This window comes from Copadichromis virginalis, linkage group LG9 (assembly GCF_057382275.1).
Source record: "Copadichromis virginalis isolate Kocher_CV1m ecotype Utaka linkage group LG9, C_Virginalis_male_GT1.1, whole genome shotgun sequence".
Lineage (NCBI taxonomy): Eukaryota > Metazoa > Chordata > Actinopteri > Cichliformes > Cichlidae > Copadichromis > Copadichromis virginalis.
In genome coordinates, this window is record NC_140626.1 from 7,997,341 (window position 1) to 8,022,160 (window position 24,820).

The 24,820-nt window shown below is 41.4% G+C and overlaps 1 protein-coding gene across 1 annotated transcript; it reads right to left on the reverse strand.

Annotated features, from left to right (window-relative positions):
* Positions 1-9,889: 9,889 nt before the first annotated feature.
* bambia (BMP and activin membrane-bound inhibitor (Xenopus laevis) homolog a) lies at positions 9,890-14,392 on the reverse strand. The gene is made up of 3 exons (XM_085467538.1): positions 13,841-14,392; positions 11,844-12,122; positions 9,890-11,007 (listed from the first exon to the last, which is right to left on the reverse strand). Exons 1-3 carry the CDS (start codon positions 13,914-13,916, stop codon positions 10,592-10,594), a joined length of 771 nt encoding a protein of 256 aa, XP_085323664.1. The 5' UTR covers positions 13,917-14,392; the 3' UTR covers positions 9,890-10,591.
* Positions 14,393-24,820: the final 10,428 nt, after the last annotated feature.

Genomic DNA, 24,820 nt, shown 5'->3' on the forward strand with positions numbered 1-24,820 from the left:
GCATGAACAAAGTTAAGGATGGAGGATTGTTTTCCCCAGAATAACAGTATTTCAATTCCTTTTTATTTATAGCACCAAATCACAGGAGTCACCTCATGGCATGTTGTATTGTACCATCAAGATCCTACAATAATACAGAGAAAAACACCAACCATCAAACAACCATCTATGAGCAAGTACTTGGTGACAGTGGGAAGAAAAAACTCCCTTTTAGAAGGAAGACACCTCTTCCCCTACCTTATGGAGGGGCATCTGCTGTAATCATTTGGTGGTGATGGAAGGAAGGCAGGACAAAAGACACAATTACAAACCTTGAAATATGTATGGTATTGGTATCATTACCCAAACCACATCACCTTTATTTATGCCAAAAAATTAACCATTTCTTCCTTGTATTTGGACGCAAATGTTTTCAATTCAGAAAACATTTTGTACCCATGCTTTGTCTTATTCTGGAGATAAAACCATATCTTCCAAATGAAATCAGATGAGTTTACATTCTGAGTTCCTCAGCCTTCCAAAAACTGGAGAAACCAAGAAACGGATTGACACAGAGTTTCTTGTATGAGGATGTTTTGGGGGAAGCAGACAAGGACATAACAGGGAAGAGGGGGGTTGACCCCTAAAGTGCCTGCGCTATAGATTGCAGGTTAAGGGCCTCAAGTGCTGGATCACTGGCTAATAAGTTTGCAGTCATTCCCCCAGGGAAGCAGGCTGGTCTGGATGGAGAGGTGATGGTGATGTTTGTGTCTGTCGCTTTGTAATTTCCCGCTGGAGACTTCATGTGTTTATTTCCCATACATTTGGCCATGCTGATGTCTCCTTCAGCTCTGCAGTATTAACTGCGCTGTTCTGATTTCTCATGCCTTATGTAGACATCTTCCCCAAAAACAAACATTCCCAAGAAAATGTCATAAAAATGTGCAGAGAAGAGAATGATTACCAAGTGTTCCCCACACACAGCAGCTCTTAAATGCCAAATTTTACATGGCCTGAGCAGTAACACTCAGCACGTCAGTTAGCAAGACATAAACAAATAGATAAATTCATGTCGTCAGGGATTTTAGCGCTCCGCTTGCTTATTACATTCACTGTATTTAACATACATCCTTCTGTGGTTTAAAGTGGTGGGTCTTCTCTGTCAAAATACACGCCAGAGCATTTTTCCTCAACATGTTGGACAGCTCACTCTGACAACGCCAGAATAAACACTAGATGAAGAGGGAGTTACAGTAGATCAACCTCTCTGCAAGCCTTTAAAGTTGGTTACAAGTGATTTAGCTGAAAGAAAAACCACTTTAACGTGTTCCTCTGTAAAACTGACACTTTGTGAGTTACAAACCAGACTTGTCCTCCAAATTGAGGGTGAAAATTATATCAAGACACCTGATAATAAACAACTCTTTTGAAAATAATAAATCTTGGCAGCATAGTTTTAAACTTTTAATTAGCCTCATATTTTAATAAGCATACAATGATATCATGTGTGTCCTTTGAAAGGGGTGTGGTGCATTTCACAAAGCTTTAATTCGTTGAATTAGAGCTGTATCGCCATTTTTGCAAGTATATACTGGCATACTAAAAGATTCACATCTGTCTTTGGAGAGCCTAATGTACCAAAACTGGTTTCAATTCACTTACCAGCGAGTTGGATCTAGAAGACTGACGCGGTTATTGCTTGAGATGAAAAAGGACAAATGTTATTTTAATTTTACAATTTACCATGTGATAGATTAAAATTAAACAATACCGACGTCCTTTTGTTTTTCCAACGAGGAGGTCAGTTTTGTTCAAAAAACAGCTTCCACGATGGCACCTGAGTCAATCAAAACAGAACAGAACCTTACATGGGTGTACTGGAAGATATATGTTCTAGACTACTGCGGCTCATTTGATGAGTAAAACTAAATAAATACCATTTATTCTTGCAAAGTTTGTTTACTACACTCAAACCCCTATAAAACCTTAAAAACTGGTATAGGGTTTATGATCTTGGACCGGTCACTCAAGAACTTTAAGGAAACTGCCTTTCACTGCGTGAAGCTTATGGTTTTGGGGCTGCAGCTCTAAAGGGCCACAGTAAACCTGGACTATCTCACAAACTCTTCTTATAAAAACAGGAAATTCAAAGAGTGGGAGTTTGCCTCTATTAAATCAGCATAGTGTAGCTTTGCTTAGCTTAGCTTATATTAGCTAAAGGCAGGGAAAGGAGGCAAAAGTTTGTCTAAAATTCCAAAAGTAACAGTATCTGCCTACCACCATAAACTGAACTACTTAAAATCTGTATCTTGTGTAATTTCTACTGATTGTCTATGTCAACAGCGCTCAAGCAAGTCACTGCACCCTGCCAGAAATCAGTCCAACCCAAAGCCTCTTATTCCTTAAAGGATTAAAGGTTTTGGCCTCGTGTGGAACGATGCCGAATGCACTCTGTGAAAACTATCACAGTAAATTCTTTCAGTCCGTCAGTTAAGCAGTGACTGTTGGACTCCTGGTTAAACATAACAAAAAAATAAAACCTGCAGAATGCTTTTACCTAAAGATTTGACAGTTATTTCTTTCTTGTTACTTTTTCCATTGTAAACATACCTGCTGATACATGGGGGGATCTTTGAATATAAGTTCCTGCAGTCTGTATGGGATTAGAATTTAAACTTTCATCTGTAACACCAGCTTTAAAGTACAAACTCTGGAAGAATCTATGTCACCAACCACATGTTATTTTAGACCACTTCCTAAACTCTGATATTGGTTTTTAGCCCTGCTCACACAGAGATGTTGTCAAAGAGACACAAGCTTCTCTGCTTTCAGCCAGTAATCCCTGGGATCTACACTCACAATGAACACACATCAGAGCCAGCCAGGTAGCATCAAATCCCAAGGCTATGTGCTGCCAGCTCAAGGTGCACATCTCTGTTAGGTAGAGAAAGCTGGTCCGGTGCCAAGTCAAAAGGCTATATGGGAGCCATTATTGTCGGTCCTCGGCACGCACGCAAGCTTTAGGAAGTTGCCACACCTCTGGGATGTCCTTGTTCCTGATTCATGTTACCATGCTGCGTTTGCACCAGGTACTTCTCTTATAATCAAACGCACAAAGGTTTTGAAAACGTACATGATTCTAACTTTTAATTTGCTACAATTCTTCTCTGTGCAGCAGGTGTATAGTTATAATTTAATAATAATTTTTGGTCTCAACATAAACCATCAGGTTGGTTATATTTCCAAATATGTTTACTCTCTGTGTTAAGATTATTTGCAAGAGTCCAGTAGATCCCTGAAGCTGTGCTATCTGGCAACAAGATGTTAGCAAGAAGTCCTGTAATTTGTCAATGGATCTAAATGTGGAGGCCAAGTGAACACCTCAAACAAACCATTCCTAAACCGTCTTTGCTTTGTAGCAAAATCCACTGAAAGAGCCAACAGGGAACAGGGAATGCTGTTTCCATGACAGGGTGTTTCATGGAAACAGCGTCTTTTATCCTGTCTTCCTTCTCTGTCCCCAACCGGTTGCAGCAGATGGCCCCTCCCTGAGCAGGGGGCGCCCTCCCTGAGCCTGGTTCTGCTGGAGGTTTCTTCCTGTTAAAAGGGAGTTTTTTCCTTCCCACTATCGCCAAAGTGCTTGCTCATAGGGGGGTCATGTGATTGTTGGGTTTTTCTCTGTATGTATTATTGTAGGGTCTACCTTACAATATAAAGCACCTTGAGGCGACTGTTGTTGTGATTTGGTGCTGTATAAATAAAATTTTAAAAAATTGAATAATTTAGCAGCTATATTTCTTTATTTTTTGGCGTTTCCTTTCAAGTTATGTTAATCATTACTTAATATTAAAAGCTTGGGCAGTAATTTATTTTTCTTATACCTTTCAGAATCAAGTAAAGTGAGTTAAACAGTGAGTTTCAGTATGACCAGCTAGCTTACTCATGATTAAGCTAGCTGACTTCACGATCACTTCCAAGCTTAGAAGCATTTCTTAGTAGTAGCCTATTGTTAGCGGGTCATGGATGTTTTTTCAAAGAATATTTTACAGCTGTGGCGCAACTCTTGAAAATTACTGTTTAAGGTAGTATTACGCTTAGCAAACCCGCTGGCATTCCTAAATCTTTCATCAAACAATAATCAAAACTAAAAAACTACCATATACAAAATAAATGTAACCTAGATTTTCAATTGTTTAGGCTCAGCGGCTCAGCGGGGCTGTGTTTCACAATAAAGTAACTGTGTGTTTTTCCACTTTTAATTACCATTAGCACTTCTTTAATCAGCACAAAATCATCCTGACATGCAAATGTGCTTTCCCTTTCAAAACCAAGGGCATTTCTGAGTGACTGGTATAAATGAACGATGCTGTTTCATTGAGAGGAAGGTTGCATTGTTCAGCCATCTGTCTTCAGGGGCCCTCAGCTGACAGACGGGGCCCAGTGAGACACCTCAGCTGAACAAGAAGGCAAATTAATGTCGAGTTTCTAAAGGAGCGCACGAGTAGCTGACCATTCAAGGACCAATGTTTGCAGATATGCCTTTGAGTGTGTGCTCATTAGCCATTTTGTTTGTGGTTTCTTCTTAGTCTTGGCTGGAGATCCTTCTTTTAGGAACATAAACCTTTTTTTTTCTTTTTTTTCTTTTTTTTCTTGTTTTTTTGCTATTTGCAGAGTGCGACATTTAACTTCAAGAAGCCCACTCTGTCCTGTAAACATTCCCAACATTATTATTTTCCTTTTGGGGCAGATTTATATCTAAATGTTAACAACACACTGGGGTAAATGTTTAGATGGGGCGGAGGAGCTCTAAAGCTGTAGCTTTATCCACTGGAAGGAAATGAATTGGCTAAATATTTAGATCACATCTTATTCCAGCGGATGTCTGTCACCACAGACGATGATTTGTCTCTGTGGTCATGCACATTTTTCAATTAAAAATTACATTTTTATTTTTTGTTAAATTTGTCTTATGGAATTGCAAGTTGTGTTTATTTTCCGGAATGTCTCTATTTGTTTGTGGTTGGGAAATGGTAAACAGCCTTCAAGTATCAGTGATATGATTTAGACTGCAGCCACTTTGCAGTAGAGCCTTTGCAGAGGCTGCTTCGGTATCTTATAGAAGCTTTATTGTTGCTTCTGTTGAGTATGAAGAACCTGTTATATGATGGTACGTAAGGGCTGAAGCACCTGCTTGTTTTCATGTCCTGAACATCAGCAGAATCAGATGCTTAGATCATTAATTAATCAAAAAAGCTGAAGCTTGATTTATCTTAAATGCAGGGTTTTGATTTAGACTTCATCGTGTACATAAAAACTCTATGGGAACGTTTTTTGGAAATCTTTAAATTACCTGTAGACTGCATAAAAAACTCCAGACTTGGACTGGGGATGTTGTTATCCTATATGACAGAGGCAGACCCTGAAGTCCCAGGGGGAAAGCATCAGCTAGGGTAGTTGAGAAGATTAATGAAGGCAAGGTGCCAGGTTTGGGCGAGATTCATCCTGAGATACTACCAGTGTCTTGGCTGACACACCTCTTTAATGTCACTTGGCCGTATAAGATAGCATCTGTGGAGTGGCACACTGTGGTGGTGGTGGTGGTGGTTTCCATTTTTAAAAATGGGGACCAGAGGGTGTGCTCTGGGGTATTGCACTGTTCAGCCCCAGAATAGGGGGCTTTGGCCGATCCTTGAACCTTGGATTTGGGTGGAGCAATAAGGATTGTGTCTTGGCCGTTAAACAGTGGACCAGATCTTAACCCTTGCAAGACATCTGGAGGAATCGTGGGAATTTCACTATCCTGTCTGTAGGATCAGGGTTAAATTGTTCTCTGTAAAAGTAAATGTTCAGGACTTCCAGTGAGCAGAAGCAAATGCAGAAAACGGACAAAACTCAGACATGAGCTCACATGAGAAAACGCGAGAGCCTCATCGAGCGAGGTAGACCCTTGGACCTAGAAGTAATCACTGTGTCATCACTCGGCAAGCAGATGGTTTGCTGACTCATTGTTTTAAAGCTTCAGGTGCTGCTGCTTTTTCAAGAATGTTCATCTTGTGCGAGGGCCGCATGACAATTTGTACTCGTATGGCAATCCCAAAGTAGCCACTTTACTCTATATGGGACCATTACATAAATAGTGAACATATTGGCTAATACATGACATAAACCTAGTTAACGAGACCATAAACGTACTGTCGAAATCTTTAGCAAGGTCACACATTAATTAAAGGAACAGTAGGGTCATTGTTTTGCAACTACAGGATTCGTTCCCTTGCTAGGATTGAGAGAAGACAAGTTTAAGGCACCTCCACAGTTTTAACTATCAGCTATGGCCAGCAATTTGTTTGGCATGATTACCTTAAAACATCCTTTGATTACCACAGCTGCTGCTGAATACACATGACATCAGCTGAGCTACCAATTGCGTGTGTTCCACCTGTGGATCAGGTAGGCAGCAGAAAATACGGTGATCTGAGGATATGGAGTGAAGAAAACCAAGGAAAAAAAATAGAGGATCCTTCTAAAACAAGGGTTTAAAACAGGGCTTGTTACGAACCCCAGGAGGCGCGCAGCCATCGCCACGCACAGGTGTTAACAGGTTCCACGTGTGTTTACACTTCATATATTGTTCCACACATCGCTGCCGCCACAGTGGGCATACGGCTTTCCGGGACGCAGAGGCGGTGGTTCACACATTTCAGATTGTTAACCTTGCAGCAGGAAGGCTGCCCACCTGAGGATGGAGAACATTCAGGAGGCGGCATTTAAGATAAAAAGGGAAGGACGGTGAGATTTTCCACTGGAAGCTGGCAACAATGTCATGGTGGTGGTTGTACTGGTGGCGGCGCTGGGGGCCGGCTTGAAGTCGTTTCCAAACAAATTGGGGCTCTTTTGATGCGGGCCAGTTGGCCACCTCATTAAATTTGCATGTGAATGCAGCTTGACCGCCTAGCGCTGCACAAAAAGACCGATGCTAATGACCATGCCTGTGTATGCCTCGTACTGTGGAAGCTGGAGCTGTGTGTGTGCATGTAATTAATTCCCAATGCTGCCAGATGCACAAAAGGGGAGTCCACTTGCTTATCCTCCTTTAAGGCTTACCTGAGGTGATTCCCTAACCTTCCTGTGGCTACCTGACACCCATTGGTGAGACAGCAAAGTGGGATCAAGCTAAAGAAAACAGCAGTCACATTAGGCAGGCCAGGCAAAGGACATTGTTATTATTACAAGAGTAATAGTCCTGGGGGAGGCCCTGAGCATGGGCTGAGCCTCGCTAATGCAAGCTGCCGTTAAGTGGTTAGCTGCTAATAGTGTTTTCCTGTCCTCCTAATGGAAAGAAACAAGGGTCAGTGCTCAACACACACTCACACACTTTTTAGCCAAGCGGACCTCCGCTTTCAAAATACTTACAGGATGTCTTAATTGCATTGCCGTGGTAACACGAGAGCAATCACAAGGGTGTGAACTTTTCAACCCAAGCTTCTCCTGTCATCCTCCAGCATGACGCACATGGCGCATAATACCCAGCCTGTTGCAAGTTCCCGTAGCGATCACTGCCACATTTGGACTTTTTAGAAATGTAAATATTCGGCGGGAGTTTAGAAAGTGCTGACCAGCAAGCGAGCCTGAGAGAAACCTGACCTCAGACTTCAAACAAGCTGTCAGAATCCAGCTTTTACCTTTTTTTCAGTTTGTATTCACGTTCTGCAAGAATTGAGCAGAAAAGCAATGCCTTTCTACAGCAGCCCGAATACTTTGTGACAGTGTCATTGCAGTCCCTTCAAAAGGGCTTTTATTCTGAAAGGGCAGGGGTGGAATCCAGTTTGGATTCAGGAGACAGACACTATCTCTACTTTTAAAATTAGGCTTCAAACTTTCCTTTTTGCTAAAGCATATAGTTAGGGCTGGACCAGGTGACCCCGAATCCTCCCTTAGTTATGCTGCAATAGACGTAGGCTGCTGGGGGATTCCCATGATGCATTGAGTTTTTCCTTTCCAGTCACCTTTCTCATTCACTATGTGTTAATAGACCTCTCTGCATTGAATCATATCTTCTTCCACAGCATGTCTTTATCCTGTCTTCCTTCTCTCACCCCAACCGGTCACAGCAGATGGCCCCGCCCCTCCCTGAGCCTGGTTCTGCCGGATGTTTCTTCCTGTTAAAAGGGAGTTTTTCCTTCCCACTGTCGCCAAAGTGCTTGCTCATAGGGAGTCATATGATTGTTGGGTTTTTCTCTGTATGTATTACTGTACGATCTACTGTACAATATAAAGCGCCTTGAGGCGACTGTTGTTGTGATTTGGTGCTATATAAATAAAATTGAAATTGAAATTAATTAAATATACTTATTCAAGTATTGTAAATTACTGGATTTCCATTTTACGCTATCCAGTGCTTCACAAAGACATTAAAAGCGATCTACAAAGACATTTGTGGCAGCCTGTGCTAACTCCTGGCACAGTCAGCAAATTTATATGAAACTGTGTGTGCATGCAAATGTCACATTTCAGTAACATTTAAAACATGTAAAATCTTAAATACACATGCTGCACTTGCATTGCCAGTGGTTGACCTCTTCCATTATGTTCTGCTACATCCTGTTTTCTGAGCATTAAAATCAACTTTTTAAAGTCTGATATTTTCCCCCTCTCATTTGTATGTAACACATCTAAATCACTTTCCTTCCACTAGTTGAGAGTCAGGTTACTTCAATTAGTAAAATGAAAAGAAAAATCACATTTCTCATGTAGTTGCTATATAATGCTTATAGCACACTGTCACAGCTGAAGTGGCTTTTTTGTTGTATCGAGGTCCTTGGTAGAGACTGAAGCCTGGACGGGATCCCTAAAATTAAGTTACTCTCCTTGGCACTCTCCTCTGCTCCTACGGGAACTAATTAGGAAAGTTATTTTAACTTTAAACTTTTAATTTCACTGGCCATTGGGAGATAAAAAAAATATGTACAAGTCAAATCTGGCAACCACTTAAAAACCAGTCTGATCACTGCACCACAAATGTTTTCAAAAGCCGTTTCACCTCTAGAATTATACTTCTCCCAAAATCTTTGTTATTGTGGACATCTCCCATAGATCAGGCTTCTTTAAGTGCTGCCTCTTTCTTTCTCTCCTATAATGTTTCTGTTCCAAACTAAGAGCTTTGCTGAACGGCACGTTGTAATTTGGGTGAACCAACCTTTTAACAACAAGGAATAACTATTATTGTTTTGGGGGTTTTTTTAATAATAATCCTGCAAAGCCAAAGATGAGTTTCCATCCACTGCTTCTCTGTTGTTTCCTACTAAAGACATACGTTTTGACATTTTTGTTTCAGAACAGCTGGACTCTGTAGTTTCAATAAATATCACAAAGAAGAGAAAAGATTTTTGTTAGGGTTAGGCTAACCCATCTTCAGCAGTGAACTGATACACCTTTGGTGCTCTGGTGAGCATTTGCAGCAGCAGGACTAAACGTGTAGGAGTGAGTTTGTGCTTCAATATTGCAATCCCTCCTCACTGATACTCTGCTGAACACAGACGGGGGAACTTGGGTGACTCTTACTGGCATTTAGAGTGGAGTATAGAAAAGAAACAGCTTTACTACTTCCTGTGTGAAGTGTAGCCCATGAGGAGGGAGTTATATGAAGCTGAAAACCTGACCTCTGCTGAGGGTTCAGGAATAACTGAGATAGATAGCATCTCTATGGTAAAACAAGACTTTACTGTTAGCTCCATTAGATACACACACGCACACACACACACACACAGCATAAAGGCCACCCTAGCGCGTGCTTTTAACAAGATCTGATAGTCACTAAAAACTTCACAACAGCCCCAGCAGTGTGTCTGTAAGTTCACGGATGGTACATTTCAAAGCTGAATATGTAGCAAAAACAGAAGCGTGAATCGGCAAATAAATAAAAAGTCACTTTTAATGGAAGTTCTTCTTTCACACTCAATCAAGCTTATAGTCTGATCACAGAGAGAGATGTTGGACATTCACCCAGAATAAGACACACGCCGGTCAGTTTTATCAGACAAAAATATATATATTTAGAATCTTTACATTAAGCTTGAATCATGAAACATACACAGAGGAGTGCGCACACCTACAGCCAAACACTGATTTTTTTTTTTTTTTTTACTCCTCACACAAGTCATTTTATTTTGTACCCTGGTGTCAGTGTTGAGTTGTTGTCTTAAGCAATGATGGGTTTTTTTGTTGCTGTTGTTGTTGTTTTTTACAAATGTGCAAATAAGACAGATTTGGAATCCTTCAGCGCTCAGTGTAAAAATAAAACAGTCCAGGATCCTCGGGAGCGGTGACAGAGCTCTCACTCTACCTCAGCCCTGCCCTCTCAAGTTTAAATACAGCTCCTCGTTGCTTCGCCTTTCATTTTCAAGTAAAGTGCTCCTCTAGCAAAAACCACAAGGCATGAGATCAGTCTCGTATTTTTTCGCTGATGTTTAAAAAACAAACAAATTGAAAAACAACCCAAAGGACAAAAAATGTGGGAATGTCTTTTTAAAGTACAAAAGAGCCAAAGCCAACAATTGAGAGGCAGTCCTGGCTGTTTCTTGGAGGTGTCAGTCATTCAGTTCCCAGCAGGAACTGGTCATACAAACTCCAGCTTGCCGTGGCCACTGTACATCCCCCAGTGCACCAGAGACAGGATCTTGTCGTTGCCTAGGTCAGCCTGCCTCATCTTGTCGCAGGTCAGACAGCAGTTCTCGTGGCCCGTCACAGGTACCATGCACTCCAGGTCCAGCTTGGCCACGTGTCCCTTCTTGGTGTGGTGGCCGTGGAAGCTGTAATGGAGCCGCGACAGCATCTGCTGCCGCTGGTCCTGCAGCCGCTTGTTCTCGCTGCGCAGCATCCGTAACGCCAGCATGATGAGCAGGACCAGGATGAGGCCGCCAGCGATCGGCACAGCGATCACAGCCGCACGGAACCACACTTCTTTGGCTGAGGTCAGCTCCTGAACCCGGGTCACCAGGTTCCTGTTGTTGCTGTCTGGCTGGTAGCGGCCATCTGCACACACGCATGGAAAAAAATAAAATAATCTGGTTAAATACATGCTCATATGGTTTCCACTGCTCCATAGAGCCTGGTCTTAAAGCAAGTGATTATGTTTGAACTGCTGTTTGGAGCTTAATGAGAAGGAGCTGCTCTACTCGCCAGTCATGCCAGTAAAGTAACCGCAAAGAGGGAAAATAAGACAGACAGACAGACGCGAACGCACAAGTCAGAAAGGCCAGCAGGGGCAAAAACAAATGAGTCACCTTGTCCCGAACTGAGAGCCAGAAATTAATTTGAGCTAATAAACTATAGTCTGCTGTGCTCGGGTTCACGCAGGAGAGCTGCCGTCCTTCCTCTCTGACTTTTCGTGCACCTTTTCATGACTCTATAAGCTGATGTTTCTGCCCAACATGCATATTCATTCTATGAGGCACATTCCAGCTCAGTGGGAAAATTACATGGTGCACACATAATAAAAAAAGAAAAAAAAGAAAAAGATTATATCTGATCTCTTTCCAAGTGCTTAAAGGTAAACGGGCTGCTCCCTGCCTTCCCAGGCACAGAGCTGGAACCCATTAAAAGTCAAACCAAAGTTCTATTAAGCTTGGGGTGGGGGGGCAGAAGGGGGCAAGGGTGGTCTGAATATCCTTAAACATCAAGTGTTTAAAGAACATTAAAGCTCAATGTATTGCTCCTGGAACTAGATGGAGGAAAACATGGGAGTATTTGCTGAAGAGGACTCGTAAAATCCCTCCACAGAGTGCCATCGTTTCTAAAAACGTAGCTACAGTCTAAAAACAAACATCCCGACAGCCAGTAGCTCAGCTCCGCTACCCTGTTTTACTTACCTGTCGAGTCTCTGGTGTGCGCCAGGTCATGTAGGCCCCTGTAGTTGCACATGTCATCATGGCAGCACTCCAGTGTTGCCGCCCTGCTGAGAGCATCCAAGGCCCTTTGGCTGCTGCAGACATCCGCAGCATTGGCAATGGGGTCTAAACACCCATGGGTGAGTGGAGAGTTGGCGTTGAGCGGGTCCAGCACCTTGGTGAAGCAGGCGTTCAGCTCTGATTTGCACATGTATCCGGTGGCCACACAGTGCGGCGCATCACAGTAGCACCTAATTTCTCCTAAAAGTGGGGAAAAAAGGCAGCGTTAGGGGAACCTGTGCTGACATTAATCCGCTCAAGGTTTCAGAGTCACCATGGCTATTTTGTCTTTAACGTCCAACCATGTGAATATAAAACTCGTATAGTTTGCAGCTGATTTTCTCCGTGTTTTTATCAAACTCATGCTGGCTTCTATTTTACACCAACTGTAGTTCAACTTTTCCCATAGTGGTATACCCTGCTTTTATTTTGAAGTACTGCTCTAAAAGTATCTGTTAAGCCCTGCATTAAACAACCTGGTAACTTTTGAAGAGATCACAGGATTTTTTTTTAACCTGTTCACCTGTCACACCTTCATTTAAGAGCATCCCGTTTAAATGGTTCTTTTTCTCTGTATTCTAAAACAGGAAGCACGTAGCTTGTAATTAGTGGGTTGTCTCAAACGTCAATTTCTTTCAACCTAAATGAAAATTAGTAAAGAGAGGAAGAGATTTTTTTTTTACCTGCAAACTTTCTCCCCCATCCAAAGTTTGCATGCAAAATTGCCTGGGGGTATTGGTATGGGTGTGGTGGTTGGGTGTGGGAGCTCTGAGGTCCCATCTAAGGAGCCTCCAGCAACCTTATTATTAAGGCAACCTGCTCTTACACGGGCCCACTCATTACTTCATCCAGGGCTCCTTTCTCAAAACAGAAATCTGGGCCAAGGATCTGCCCGAACAAAACAGAACCACTGAAACACATATTTATCAACTTAGTTTGCCTTTGATGCCCTCTGTTACTGTTATTATTATAAGTATAAGGACCACTGCAGGACGACCAATGTAAATGTCATTTCACATACTCCGTGACTGCTTTATTTTGAGGAAAATTATCAGAGCTCCACATATAAAGACTTCCCTTAAGCTTTTATGTGCTGGACTCAGGAACAAAACCTGGAATGAGAGAGCTAAAAAGCCCGAAAGTCTGTGACTGCACCAACTTAGCAGCGCAGGAACACATTCATCAGATCAGTGTTTTCCCTGTGAATGATTGGAGCGGTGGGGCCCAGGCAGGTCATTTGGAGAATATTTCATTAGAAAGGAGAGGCCCCTTTGTGGACTGAGGGGGTGGTGGCGGGGGGAGTACTGAAGCTTTTCTAGCCCTGCTAAGTCTCGTATGAATGGCAGCTACAACATTAGTGGAGTTATTAAGTGTAGCCTAGCAGCTAAGAACTGTATTACACACTTGAGGATTAATCACAGTGTATTACTATTATATTAATAACAGTGCATAGAGGTTAGGTCTTATTAAAAATTTGGTTTTAACTGAAAAAAGGTATGTCATGCCTTCAGAAAAAAAAGAATAATAATGAGGGCAGAGGTAGTTATTGTTGTTTCCGCTGCTGTTATTACGTTTTCTCTTCTTTTTTTTAAAGGGGAGGTATGACTGAATAAAATTAACTGAAATCTGAAGACGACTGGAAGAATAATATGTTTATTACGAAAAAAAAACCCAGTAATAAACAAACGCGTTTATGATTCCCCTCATTGGTAAAGTACGACTTTATGACCAAATGTTAAATCATTTTCTTGCTAATTATGACGGGTTTTCCCCGCAAACACTGGTGCGAGCGTAAGCTGCCCCGCAGAAGCCTGGAGCCGTCGACTGAGGGTTAAGTTCAGCCTCGTTTTAATCGCTTCAAAACACTGTTTATCCTCTTTTGAAGAAGCCAACAAACACGCATCAAAGTCCACACGTACCTTTGGTCAGAAGAACGGCCATGGCACAGAGTTCCAATTGTAGCCAAATGGAAATGAAACTGGACTGGCGATCCATTTACACCAAATTACTGCACAAGAAGAGTCCTCATATATCCAGTAGCAGCAGCAGAAGAGTCCGCTGGGCAGAAAGCAGCGCGAGAAAAAAAAAAGATTTACATGAAGCTATGGCGAAAAATGAAGCCTTCGTGGGGTCGGAACGCGGTAGCTCACGATCCTGACTGGAACACCAAAGAAAAGGGGGAAAAAAACACCCCAAAATGTCTCCTCTCCCGCATGGAGCCACCGAGACCCTCGCGAATTTGTTACCGGAGCGCACAAAATACAGCAGCCTCTTCTTCAAGCCCAGAAACAAAAGAAAAGATATATACTCCGTTGAACAGAGTGAAACCGAGTCATAAAGTTGTCAGTGCTGGTCTTCATCTGTCTCGCTCTGCAGCCGGTCACGTCGAAGCATCACTTTTGTATTCCACGACTGAGAAACAAACACTAAACACGGACAACTCCGCTGTGCCAAAGACTACAAGGGACAGGCACGATCGAGCAGAAATAGCTGTGGTCAGTCAGAGCTCCGCCTCCTCTAATCTGATTGGCCAGCCTACCGAGAAAGAAGTTAGTGATAGGACGTACAACAAAGCATCCGGTGGCTCTTTTCAAAATAAGGCAAAAAATATAAAGTATTTTAAAAAAGGAAAGTACTATTAAAAAAAGAAGAGAATGAGAAAAATTAAGATATTAAGATAAATTATATGAATAAATTATATGTATAAATTACATGAAATGGACACTAAACATAAAGCATGTTTTATTATCGATCTATGTAAAACAAATGGGATCTCCTATTATTAGTGCATTACTAAATAAATAAGCAGATGCAGTTACACTGGTAATGGAAGGATAATGTTAACAGAAAATTTTAATGTTACGCATCGTGCCATTAAGATGTTAAAACTTAAACACTATACTTAAAAAAAAACATAGCATTCTTTTAGATTTTTTTTAGGTTTTGCACAGTCATCTTGAGGAATTATTATTATATGATTTATTTTCTCCTAATGTTCCAATCAGGTAGCCCCTGAAGATTTATTCTCTAGACATAATCAACTTGTTTCCGGTCTCACACTGCTTATTCTTCTGTAGCTTGATCACTCTGAAGCTTTCATTCATCGTTCTTTATTTCCATAATAAAGTATCCCATTTATCAGTAGTGGATGCCATTGGTCCGGGCAGCAGTCACTCCAGCAGGTTAACAGCTGTCCCGCACACAGTCATACTGTCGCCTGATGATAATGCAGGTCTTGGACTATTATCTGTGTTTTCAGTGTTATGGGTGCAGCCGATATGTGATGTAATCCTCCCCACTTTTTTCCAAATTTGGATGATATAAATTACCCAAAACTTACCCAAGAGTACTGACAGATTCTTCATTGAGCACAAGTAAGTGCATTGTAAAACAGCCGTGTGTGCAGTGTGGACAGTCGCAGATACCTGCAGGGTGATCCCGATGGCAGCCAGGTTGACGCCGCGATGAGCCTCTCCCCTTCAGGCCATCACACTGCTGCTGCTGCAGGAAAGAGCGGACAGTCAGAGAAATTAGCAATCCAAAAAAGCACATGGCGCCACCGAGACGGCTTGCGCACACACACACACCCTGGACGCACGCACACAGTACACATTTACCCATTAACAACCGACGATGCAAAACATAGGTGTGCGCGCAAGCTTCATCCGCAGATGGTGTCTGTATTAAATTAAAAAAAGAAGAAGAAGAAAAAGAAACAAACAAACAGATGATGCGTGTTAATAATCTCACGCATTTGTTAAGCATGCTTTCATTCATGTAATGACTCATTAAGCGCAGAAATAAAACATCCGCAGGCGGTTTGCGGCCAACAGACAACAGGAGGATACTGCCTCAGGCAACACAGGAGATCACACACACACACACACACACACACACACACACACACACACACACACACACACACACACGCACACACACACACACACTGCTATTAAAGTAATTATCTGCAATTCCACAGAGGCGCCAGTCCACGGCTGGCGTTACATCATTTATCTGTAACTGTGGAGTGCGTGAAATGGGTGCAACGGGACAAAGGTAGTAGTTCAGAATTCTGGAAGCTTTATTCATCTGAAGTCCTCGTAAAGTTTGTGATGCTGGGCAGAAATGCTAAGGCACCTCTTCTCCCCATGAAGTGCTGTTTCTCTGACCTTAACTCCTGCTAACAAGAAACATGAGAAATTTTCGTTTTCAGTCAAATATGAAGGGAAATTCACCTTTAATATCCCAGCTGCATTATTTCCCCCTTCTTAAAGTCTGTCTGTACTTGTGCTTGATGGACAACTATCATCCCCTGGTGGTCGAAGCTGTTAAGGACAATTTTACGTTACAAAGTGACAGTGCCCTAAACAACGTAGGCAGTTTAGTGGTTCACACATTTGCTTCAAAAGCCGAAGGTCGAATTTCGAGATATTAAAGGTCCTTTTTGTAATTACCTTCAGACAATTTAAATAAAACTTCTACCATCAGCTGTAGTAATTTACCACTGAGGGCTGAAATGTTTTTGGATGTTTGTTGCTATTCTTTTAACTTTTACTACTTCTTTTTGGATTTCTAACAACAACAACAACAACAACAACAACAATAATAATAATAATAAGAAGAAGAAGAAGAAGAACAACAACAACAATAATAATAATAATAATAATAATAATAATAATAATAATAATAATAATCTGCTCTTAATGGCTTGGCTGGTAAAATAAAAAAATATACTGACTCACTTGCACATGTTCTTCACATTCTGTTTATGGCTTTTGTTAATTTTGAAAGGTTTTAAAAATGTAAAAAAAATTAGTTTCCAGTAAGTACCTTTAAGGGTTAGTCTTAATTAAACCTATTCAACAAGCTCTGAATTCTACATTTCCATAGAAGACAGATGGAGTTGTGTCTGTTTGCATATAGCAAGTTGGATTATACCAATGCAGAGACTACAACGACATCTGATGGGGAGGGGAAGGGGGGGGGGAGAAAAGGGAGAAACAAGGAATCACTGGTCATCATTACCATGTAAAGAACAAATGCTGATTGGTTTGGAAGTTTAAGAGGAAAGGGAGTGAAGCACTTACAAGTAGAAAGAGTGTGAAACGGAGAGTTTTAATTGTCTATGTATAACATGTGAGAGTCTATTTAGTAGCATAAGCTGCCTCATACATAACCAGGGAGGTGTACAGCAGGGTTTCAGAAGGGTTTGGAGTAGCTATGGTATTTAACACAAAAGCATAAATCTTGTTTCAATTTCCCTCTAGTACAGGAAAACATTCACATTTAGTGGCTAAGTCAAATAGCACAAACACACAGAAAGAGCAGGCCACATCACCAGATGTTCCACATATTTTTGACACAGCCCCATGCTGACAGTACACAGCTACAACATGTAAACATGATGTCTGCAAAGCTCTGCATAGCACCCATCCTGTTCTGTTTATAAGGGTCTCAGGGGGTCTGGAGCCTGTCCCAGCTACCATAGAGTGAGAGGCAGGGTAAACCTTGGACAGGTGTCAGTTTGATGCAGGGATAACACAGAGAGACTATTTGCACTCACATTCATACCTAATGGCAATTACCAATGAACCTAACCCCACTAATTGCATGTCTTTGGACTGTGGGAGGAAGATGGAGTACCCAGAAAAAAAAACCATGCACACACAGCTATAGTTACGTCCATAAATATTTAGACAGAATCATTTTTGTTTTTTCTAATTTTGGTTCTGTAAATTACCACAATGAATTTTAAATGAAACAACTCAGATTTTCAGGACTAAACAAAAAGACTGCATGAAATTGAGAGGTACTAAATCATTTTTAACACCCCCCCCCCCCCCCCCCTTCATTTTAGGGGCTCAAAAGTAATTGGACAAATGAAATAAATGAAATTATGTAATGTCAACTTATAATACTTTGGTTGAAAACCCCTTGCCGGCACTGACAGACTGAAGTGTTGAACTCATGGACATCACCAGATGCTGGGTTTCCAACTTTTAAATGCTCTGCTAAGCCTTTACTCCAGTGGCTTTAAGTTGCTGTTTGTTTGTGGGCCTTTCTATCTGAAGTTTAGTCTTCAACAAGTAAAATACACGCTCATCTGGGTTAAGATCAGGTGACTGATGTGATCATTCAAGAGTAATCCACTTCTTTGCTTTAATAAACTCCTCGGTTGCTTTGGCTGTATGTTTTGGGTCATTGTCCATCCATATAATTAAACACCACCCAATCAGTTTGACTGCATTTAGCTGGATTTGAGCAGTATGTCTCTGAAAACCTCACAATTCAATCAGCTGCTTCTGTCCTGTGTCACATCATCAGTAGTGTCCCAGTGTCCCAGTGCCACTGGTAGCCATGCACAACCAAGCCATCACACTGCCTCCGTCGTGTTTTACAGATGATGTGCTACTCTTTGGATCGTGAGCTGTTCCATGGCTTCTCCATACTTTTTCCATCTGTCCAAAGAATGTGGTGGCTTTTTGAGATGTATTTTAGCAAAGTCCAATCTAGTCTTTCTATTCTTGAGGCATATGAGTTGCTTGCACCTTGCAGTGAACTGTCTGTATTTACTTTCATGCAGTCTTCTCTTTATGGTAGACTTGGATAATGATACCTTCTGGAGAGTGTAGTTCACTTGGTTGGCCATTGTGAAGGGGTGTCTCTTCACCTTGGAAATGATTCTGTGATCATCCACCACTGTTGTCTTCTGTGGTCATCCAGGTCTTTTTGTGTTGGTGAGCACACCAGTGCTGTCTTTCTTTCTCAGGATGTACCAAACTGTAGGTTTTGCCACTCCTAATATTGCAGCAATTTCTCGGAGCTGTCTTTGAAGCTCAAGGATGGCTTGTTTCACCTGCATGGAGAGCAGGTTTGACCGCATGTTGTCTGTTTACAGCAAATTCTTCCAAGTGCAAGCATCATACCTCAAATCAACTCCAGGCCTTTTATTTACTTAATTGATATTGACACAACCAAGGAATTACCCACACATGTCCATGAAATAGCTTACGAGTCACTTGTCCAATTACCTTTGGTCCCTTTAAAAAAGAAGCTGCACATGTTAAGGAGCGGAAACTCCTAAACTCTTCATCCAATTTGAATTTGGATAGCATCAAGTGAAAGCTGAGAGTCTACACATTATATCCATGTCCATTATGTAACTATAATTGGTATACGTTTCAGTAGGTCTTGATAAACTTTTAAAATTGTATATAATTTATATAGTGTGGAAAAAATAGTGTGGCAGCTTTGGTTGTTCATAGCTGTTCATATACAGTCTATGATCCAGACCTAGGCCAAGATAATCCTAATGAGATCACTATAGCAACAGCTAGGCATTTCATAATTGGTTATATGCTTTATACATGGATGTGGGGGTGTCAGAAGTGAGCTGTGAGAGGTGTTGTTGTGAGCTTGTCCCCAGCCCCCCACACAGTAGCAGTAAGAAAACAAAACTGTGTGTCTTCTCCTGCAGAGAAGGTGCGCGTCAAAGGGATTTAGGGGAGGGGAGAGGGGCATTTCATGTAAGTGCTCTTTTAAGGGTGTGATCGTGCCCCACAGGTAGCGTCTGCTTTCACACATTAGGAGAGACTTGTAGGTGTGACCTGCTGCAGAAAGGACAGGCTTTGCTTAATAAAAGCCACATTGCTGCTGAGGCAGAGGGAGCAGAGGGCTAACTGGGGTCTAATTTCACTCTTAAAAAGTACATTTTAAGCCGAGCTCCCTAAGGAGGCCCAAGTGATTTCACTCAAATATCACTGATTTCATGAACAGCTCAGTGAACACTTCCGTCTGGATAGACAGCCTTCCTCTAACACCTCCTCTGGTGCTTCCTCTTCTCACTTTGAAGTGAGCCATATCGATGTCTGTGAAGAGTCACAGACAGGCAGACTGTCTCTTTCTTTCGTGATCTAGTTTACTCTCCTCAACATAATATTGTCTGCTCCTGAGAGCCTTCTGTGGAAAGAGAGGAAAGAGAGGCACGGGGAGACTGCTCACAGAAGCTTTGTTATTCTGGGTTGGGTCCAAGGGGCTACACTCCCCAGCACTCTGGGTGGGCTTGTTTTATCCACAGGGGCGGATCTAGAGAAATTTTCTTAGGATAGCATGGAAATCAAACAGAGTGGCAAAATCAAAGCCATTTTTTCACACACATGCAGGTGTTACATTCTGTAATATGAATTATATATGGTAAAAAAAAACAAAAAAGCATCAAATACAGTAGGAATACACATTTCATATAAATATAGCCTGTAACTTTATTTTCTTTAACCTACATAATTAAACATTTCAGTTACATAAAACATGTGGATTTTGATTTGATGTACTGTATAGCCTATATAATAAATAAGTATGTAGTCCAATAAGTGTAAAATCTAGAGAGCTACACAAACCCAAGTCTGACTTCAGTCTCAGACTCTGAACTGTCTGAACTGCACTGTTACCCTTTTTCCACCAAAAATTTAAACTTAGCTTTCCATGATTTATTGGGTTAACCCTCTGGGTCCAGGATACATTGGTCATTTTTGACTACTTTTTATTTTACCTTTGTTTGGTATCATACTCTTCAGCACTATCACACATGTCTGAATTTACAGTTATTTTTTCTGAAAACTACACAAAACAGAGTAGGAAAAAGTTATAGTTTTTATTGTAAAAACCACAAACATGTTTAGTGAATGATTTTCTTAACTTGAAATGCAAATATACATTGTAAATTTTAAAAACGCATGCACTAATTTAGTAAACAATAAAGTTATATACAAATATTACCTAAAATAAATTCAGCTACTGCATCTGGCGTTGTTGTACAACCATTTAAAAATTCTACTAAAACTAAAATTAGAGAACAATAAGATGACACACAAATCGGCCTGGCTAAGTCTCCATGTGATACTATGTAATATATTTAGTTTAAGAATTTATAGGCAATGTTTATTGTAGCTGGGCTCAAAGTGTTAATGCTAGCTTATTTTAATAAACAGTACTGTGATATGCAAAACTGGGGTTGCAAGAGATCATTTTAGGGTGGCACAAGCCACCCCTGTAGATCTGCCCCTGTTTATCCAGACTGTTTGAGACAGCAAGCTGATGACATTCACCTTTGATTTTTACCTGTTTAATCGCATCTTCCACTTTCCTCATGCTGCTCTTACTTTTAGCGTACAGCAATGTAGAGTAGAGAGGGGGGTAAGGTTTGTGTGCATTTCCCCCCTTTTAAATGATGTGTAGCAGTAAACAGTAGATCTTTAATACAGATGTGCAGAGCTGACTGGGTTTGATTTATTAAAACAGTCATGAGAGGCCAGAAACGCTACAGGATAAAATGAAGACAAAAAACAAATCGATAAAATAAAAAGTATATAGAGGTTGTTTTTTTTTTTAAAGTAATCCAAGTCACATGTATATATCCTTTAGATAAAAAAGGCAGATCAAAAAATTACAGAACAGTACAAGACTGGCAAATAATTACTTTAGATTTTATGAAAACAAATAAGGAATAAAATGCAGGAAATTTAAAGGGTGGAAAATAGCTTTCTTTGATGCTGAAATAGAGTTGTCTCCCTGTCAATAAAACAAGAATATTATTAGATGCATAAAAATATGTATTGGTTATGACAAAATAAGAGCTCTGAGCCGTCACACTGTTTTTAATAACGAGATGAGAAAGCAGATGCTGCCCTCTGCAGGCAGCTTAGAGCTTCAGCAGTAAGTTCAAACTAAGCAAGGCACAAAGTCTGGAGCCATTCTTCATTTCTTTGTTTTCATAGAAAAATAGGAAATAGGTGCATTAAACATTGTAAAACATATATTGGAACAAATAGCACAAAAAAACCCAAAAGAAAGCAAAAAAAACAACTTGTTTTCAGTTCTGAACCTGAATGAATTCAAAGCCAGTATTTGGCTGTTGACCTGTTTATTCTTCAGAACACCCTGAAGCCCTTTGGGCAGGCTGGCATGTTTTTGTGTGGCCCTCATGAAGAGTTCTCCAGCCTTCTCAAAGGACATGCAAAGCTCTTCTTTGCCTTTTGTTCTTTTCTCTGCCAAGATGATCCAGCACCGCTTCAACAGTGTTGATATCCAGGGAAGCCAGTCCATGACTGATAGTGTTCTATTGTGCGTTTGTGTCCAGGTATGGTTTAACTGTATTGGCAGTGTTAGGGATCATTGTCATGCTGAAAAATGAAGCTGTTGCCAATCAGATGTTTTCCACATGGTATTAAATGGTGGATCAAAATCAGATTTTTCTGCGTTCATCAGGATCCCCAACGCCACTGGCTGTAATTTAGCCAGAGGCCATGGAAGAGCCTCCACCCTTGTTTTACTGATTGTTGTTTCCTGACCCCCTCCATACATATTCATGACAATTTTAGTCACAAACGTCAGTTAATCCCAAAGAACTGATGTGCAAGATGGCATAACTTGGCCTTTCCTTCCTTAAAACTGCTTCTTGGCAGCCACTCTTCCACTGAGACCATCACTGATGAGGCTTCAGTGAACAGTAGATGAAAGAATTGAAGTTCCTGTGTCAGGTTCTTGCCGGATATTTTCCTCTTTCTTAAGGTCATGACTTTCAGGTACTGTTCATCTTTTGTAGTTAGTGTTTTCAGGCCGGCCACTTCTTCTCATCTTGCATTTGTCCAGTTTCCTCACATTTTAACAACACACTACACACCATGGTGAAACATGCTAAGTGTTCAGCTAATAGCTCTTTGGGAATTGCTTTGTTGGTGTAAAAATATTGTTTTATGACTGTTAGACTTTGGTTATTGTTGGTATTTATTGCTCGAATGATTCTGAAGGGAGTGTTAAAGGGACTTTTAAAAAATCCTCTAAAAACCACCAAGAACAGAACTGAAAATAAATGGAAAATTCAGACAATGTATAAAGGAAAATGATGAAAGATCCTCAGAAAGCCTGCTATTGCTAAGCACTTTAAAAGATTACAGGAAAAACTTCTGTGATGTTCCGTGTCCCAGTAACTAGTTTTGGTAGTTGGAGATTGAACCACCAGGGTCTCGTACCTTGGCAGCCTCCCAGCAGGTTATGGATGGAGAAGCCATGTAGAAAGACTTTGGGACTGCCTCGACGAAATTCTGGCAAACCCTCAGGTGACTCCGGTGGGAAAACCTGTCCTCTACCTGGACTGTGCGGGTGGAGCGCTGCGGACTTCAGCTGAGGATATTGTCAGGCGGTGAAAGGAATACCTCGAGGACCTCCTTAATCACACTGGCAGATCTACCATAGAGGAAGCAGAGTCTGGGCACGAGGAGAACATCATCATCTATAGGGGAATCACACTCCTAAGCCACTTCTGGAATATCTATGCCAGGGTGCTAGAGTCGTCTGCTAGTCAAACCTGTGATACAGAAGGAATAATGGGGGTTTTGTCCCAGCCACAGAACACCAGACCAGCTCTTTACCCTCTGGAGGATACTTGAGAGTATGGCCAACAAGTCTACACACGTTTTGTGGTCTCTTGGAGTGTCCTGTGCTTGCTTCCTCGGGAGTAAGGGGTGTTATTCTAATAAAACTATTGCAAGAGCTTGGTCCGCATAGCCAACAATAAGATTTGGTGCAAGGCTTCCACTTGGATGGCCTAAGAGTCTCCTCTGCTTTTGATGTGGTTCTGTTGACTTCATCAGGTGGTCACCTCCAGCTCGCACTGTTCCCAGCCGAGTGGGAAGCGGCAGGAATGAGACTCAGCACCTCCAAGTCTGAGGCCATGGTCCTCATGGTATCCAATGGTCCAGTTGAGGTATGTCCTTACCCTCACCCTGTGGTCGTGAGCTTTGGGCAATGACTGCAAGAACGACACCACGGATACATACGGCAGAAATGATCTTTCTCCATGGATAGCCTCTCACGTCTCATAGGGTGAGACGTTGGACCATCCAGGAGGGGCACAGAGGAGAGCTGCTCCTCCACATCAAAAGTAGCCAGCTGAGGTGGTCGGGCATTATCCTCCACAGCAAGTCCAATATTTACTGAAGAGTTAAAATCCTGCTCTTGGACTGGTCTCACATTTTCAAGGTTTTTTTGGGTTTTTAAAAAAAAAAAAATCAATATTGTCGTATCCCAAACAATTACCAACCTTCAACATTTTACACAGTTACAATAGACAGCTAAAAAAAAAAATTAAAAAAAATCCTGTTGATGTGTTTGACTTTATGTCACATATTTGATCAACAAGCTTTCACGTGTTGGGCAATGACCGCAAGAATGAAAGAAATAAAAGCACAAGATGGGATCAGAGTCTACACAGCTGACTGGTAATCTTATTGCTGAGCTCCAGTTTGCAATTGACTGGTGTGTTTGATTGCAGATGCATTTAAGAGCATCTACTGTGAGCCACAGCGGGTTGTTAATTCGGCTCAATCACTGAACAAAACGAGACAGGCACAGTTCGTCCCAGTTTACATGTTTACTTAACCATCAGGCGTTTCACGTCAGAGTTAAATGAAAGGAGGAAAATTAAGCTTGCAGCACCATCAAAAACCCAAGAACAACATGGCCCTGGAAAGGCATATTTTATTTCATTTGTCAATATACTTCAGGAAACAATATACAAAGCAATGATGTGGTCACCTTTTACTGAATGTGTGGTGCAGTTCACTTATCAATAGATAGTTATGGTGGGAGAAATAAACAGGCCTTTGCAACTGAGGACCCTGCTCTTCAACAGTGGGAAGCAAACAAACGAGAGGGGAGCAGGGCAGGGGAGGACGGGGACGTGCCAGAAAAATCGAGTGTGTGTGTCACATGCTTGTTGAAGATAATCTTGTTGGGATTAAAAAAACAAAGTGGGTTCAACAGGTGAATGAGGCTTAAGACTTTCAACAAGGCACTAGCAAATGAACCAAACCTAACACTCCAAGGAAATAACCAGTGCTCGC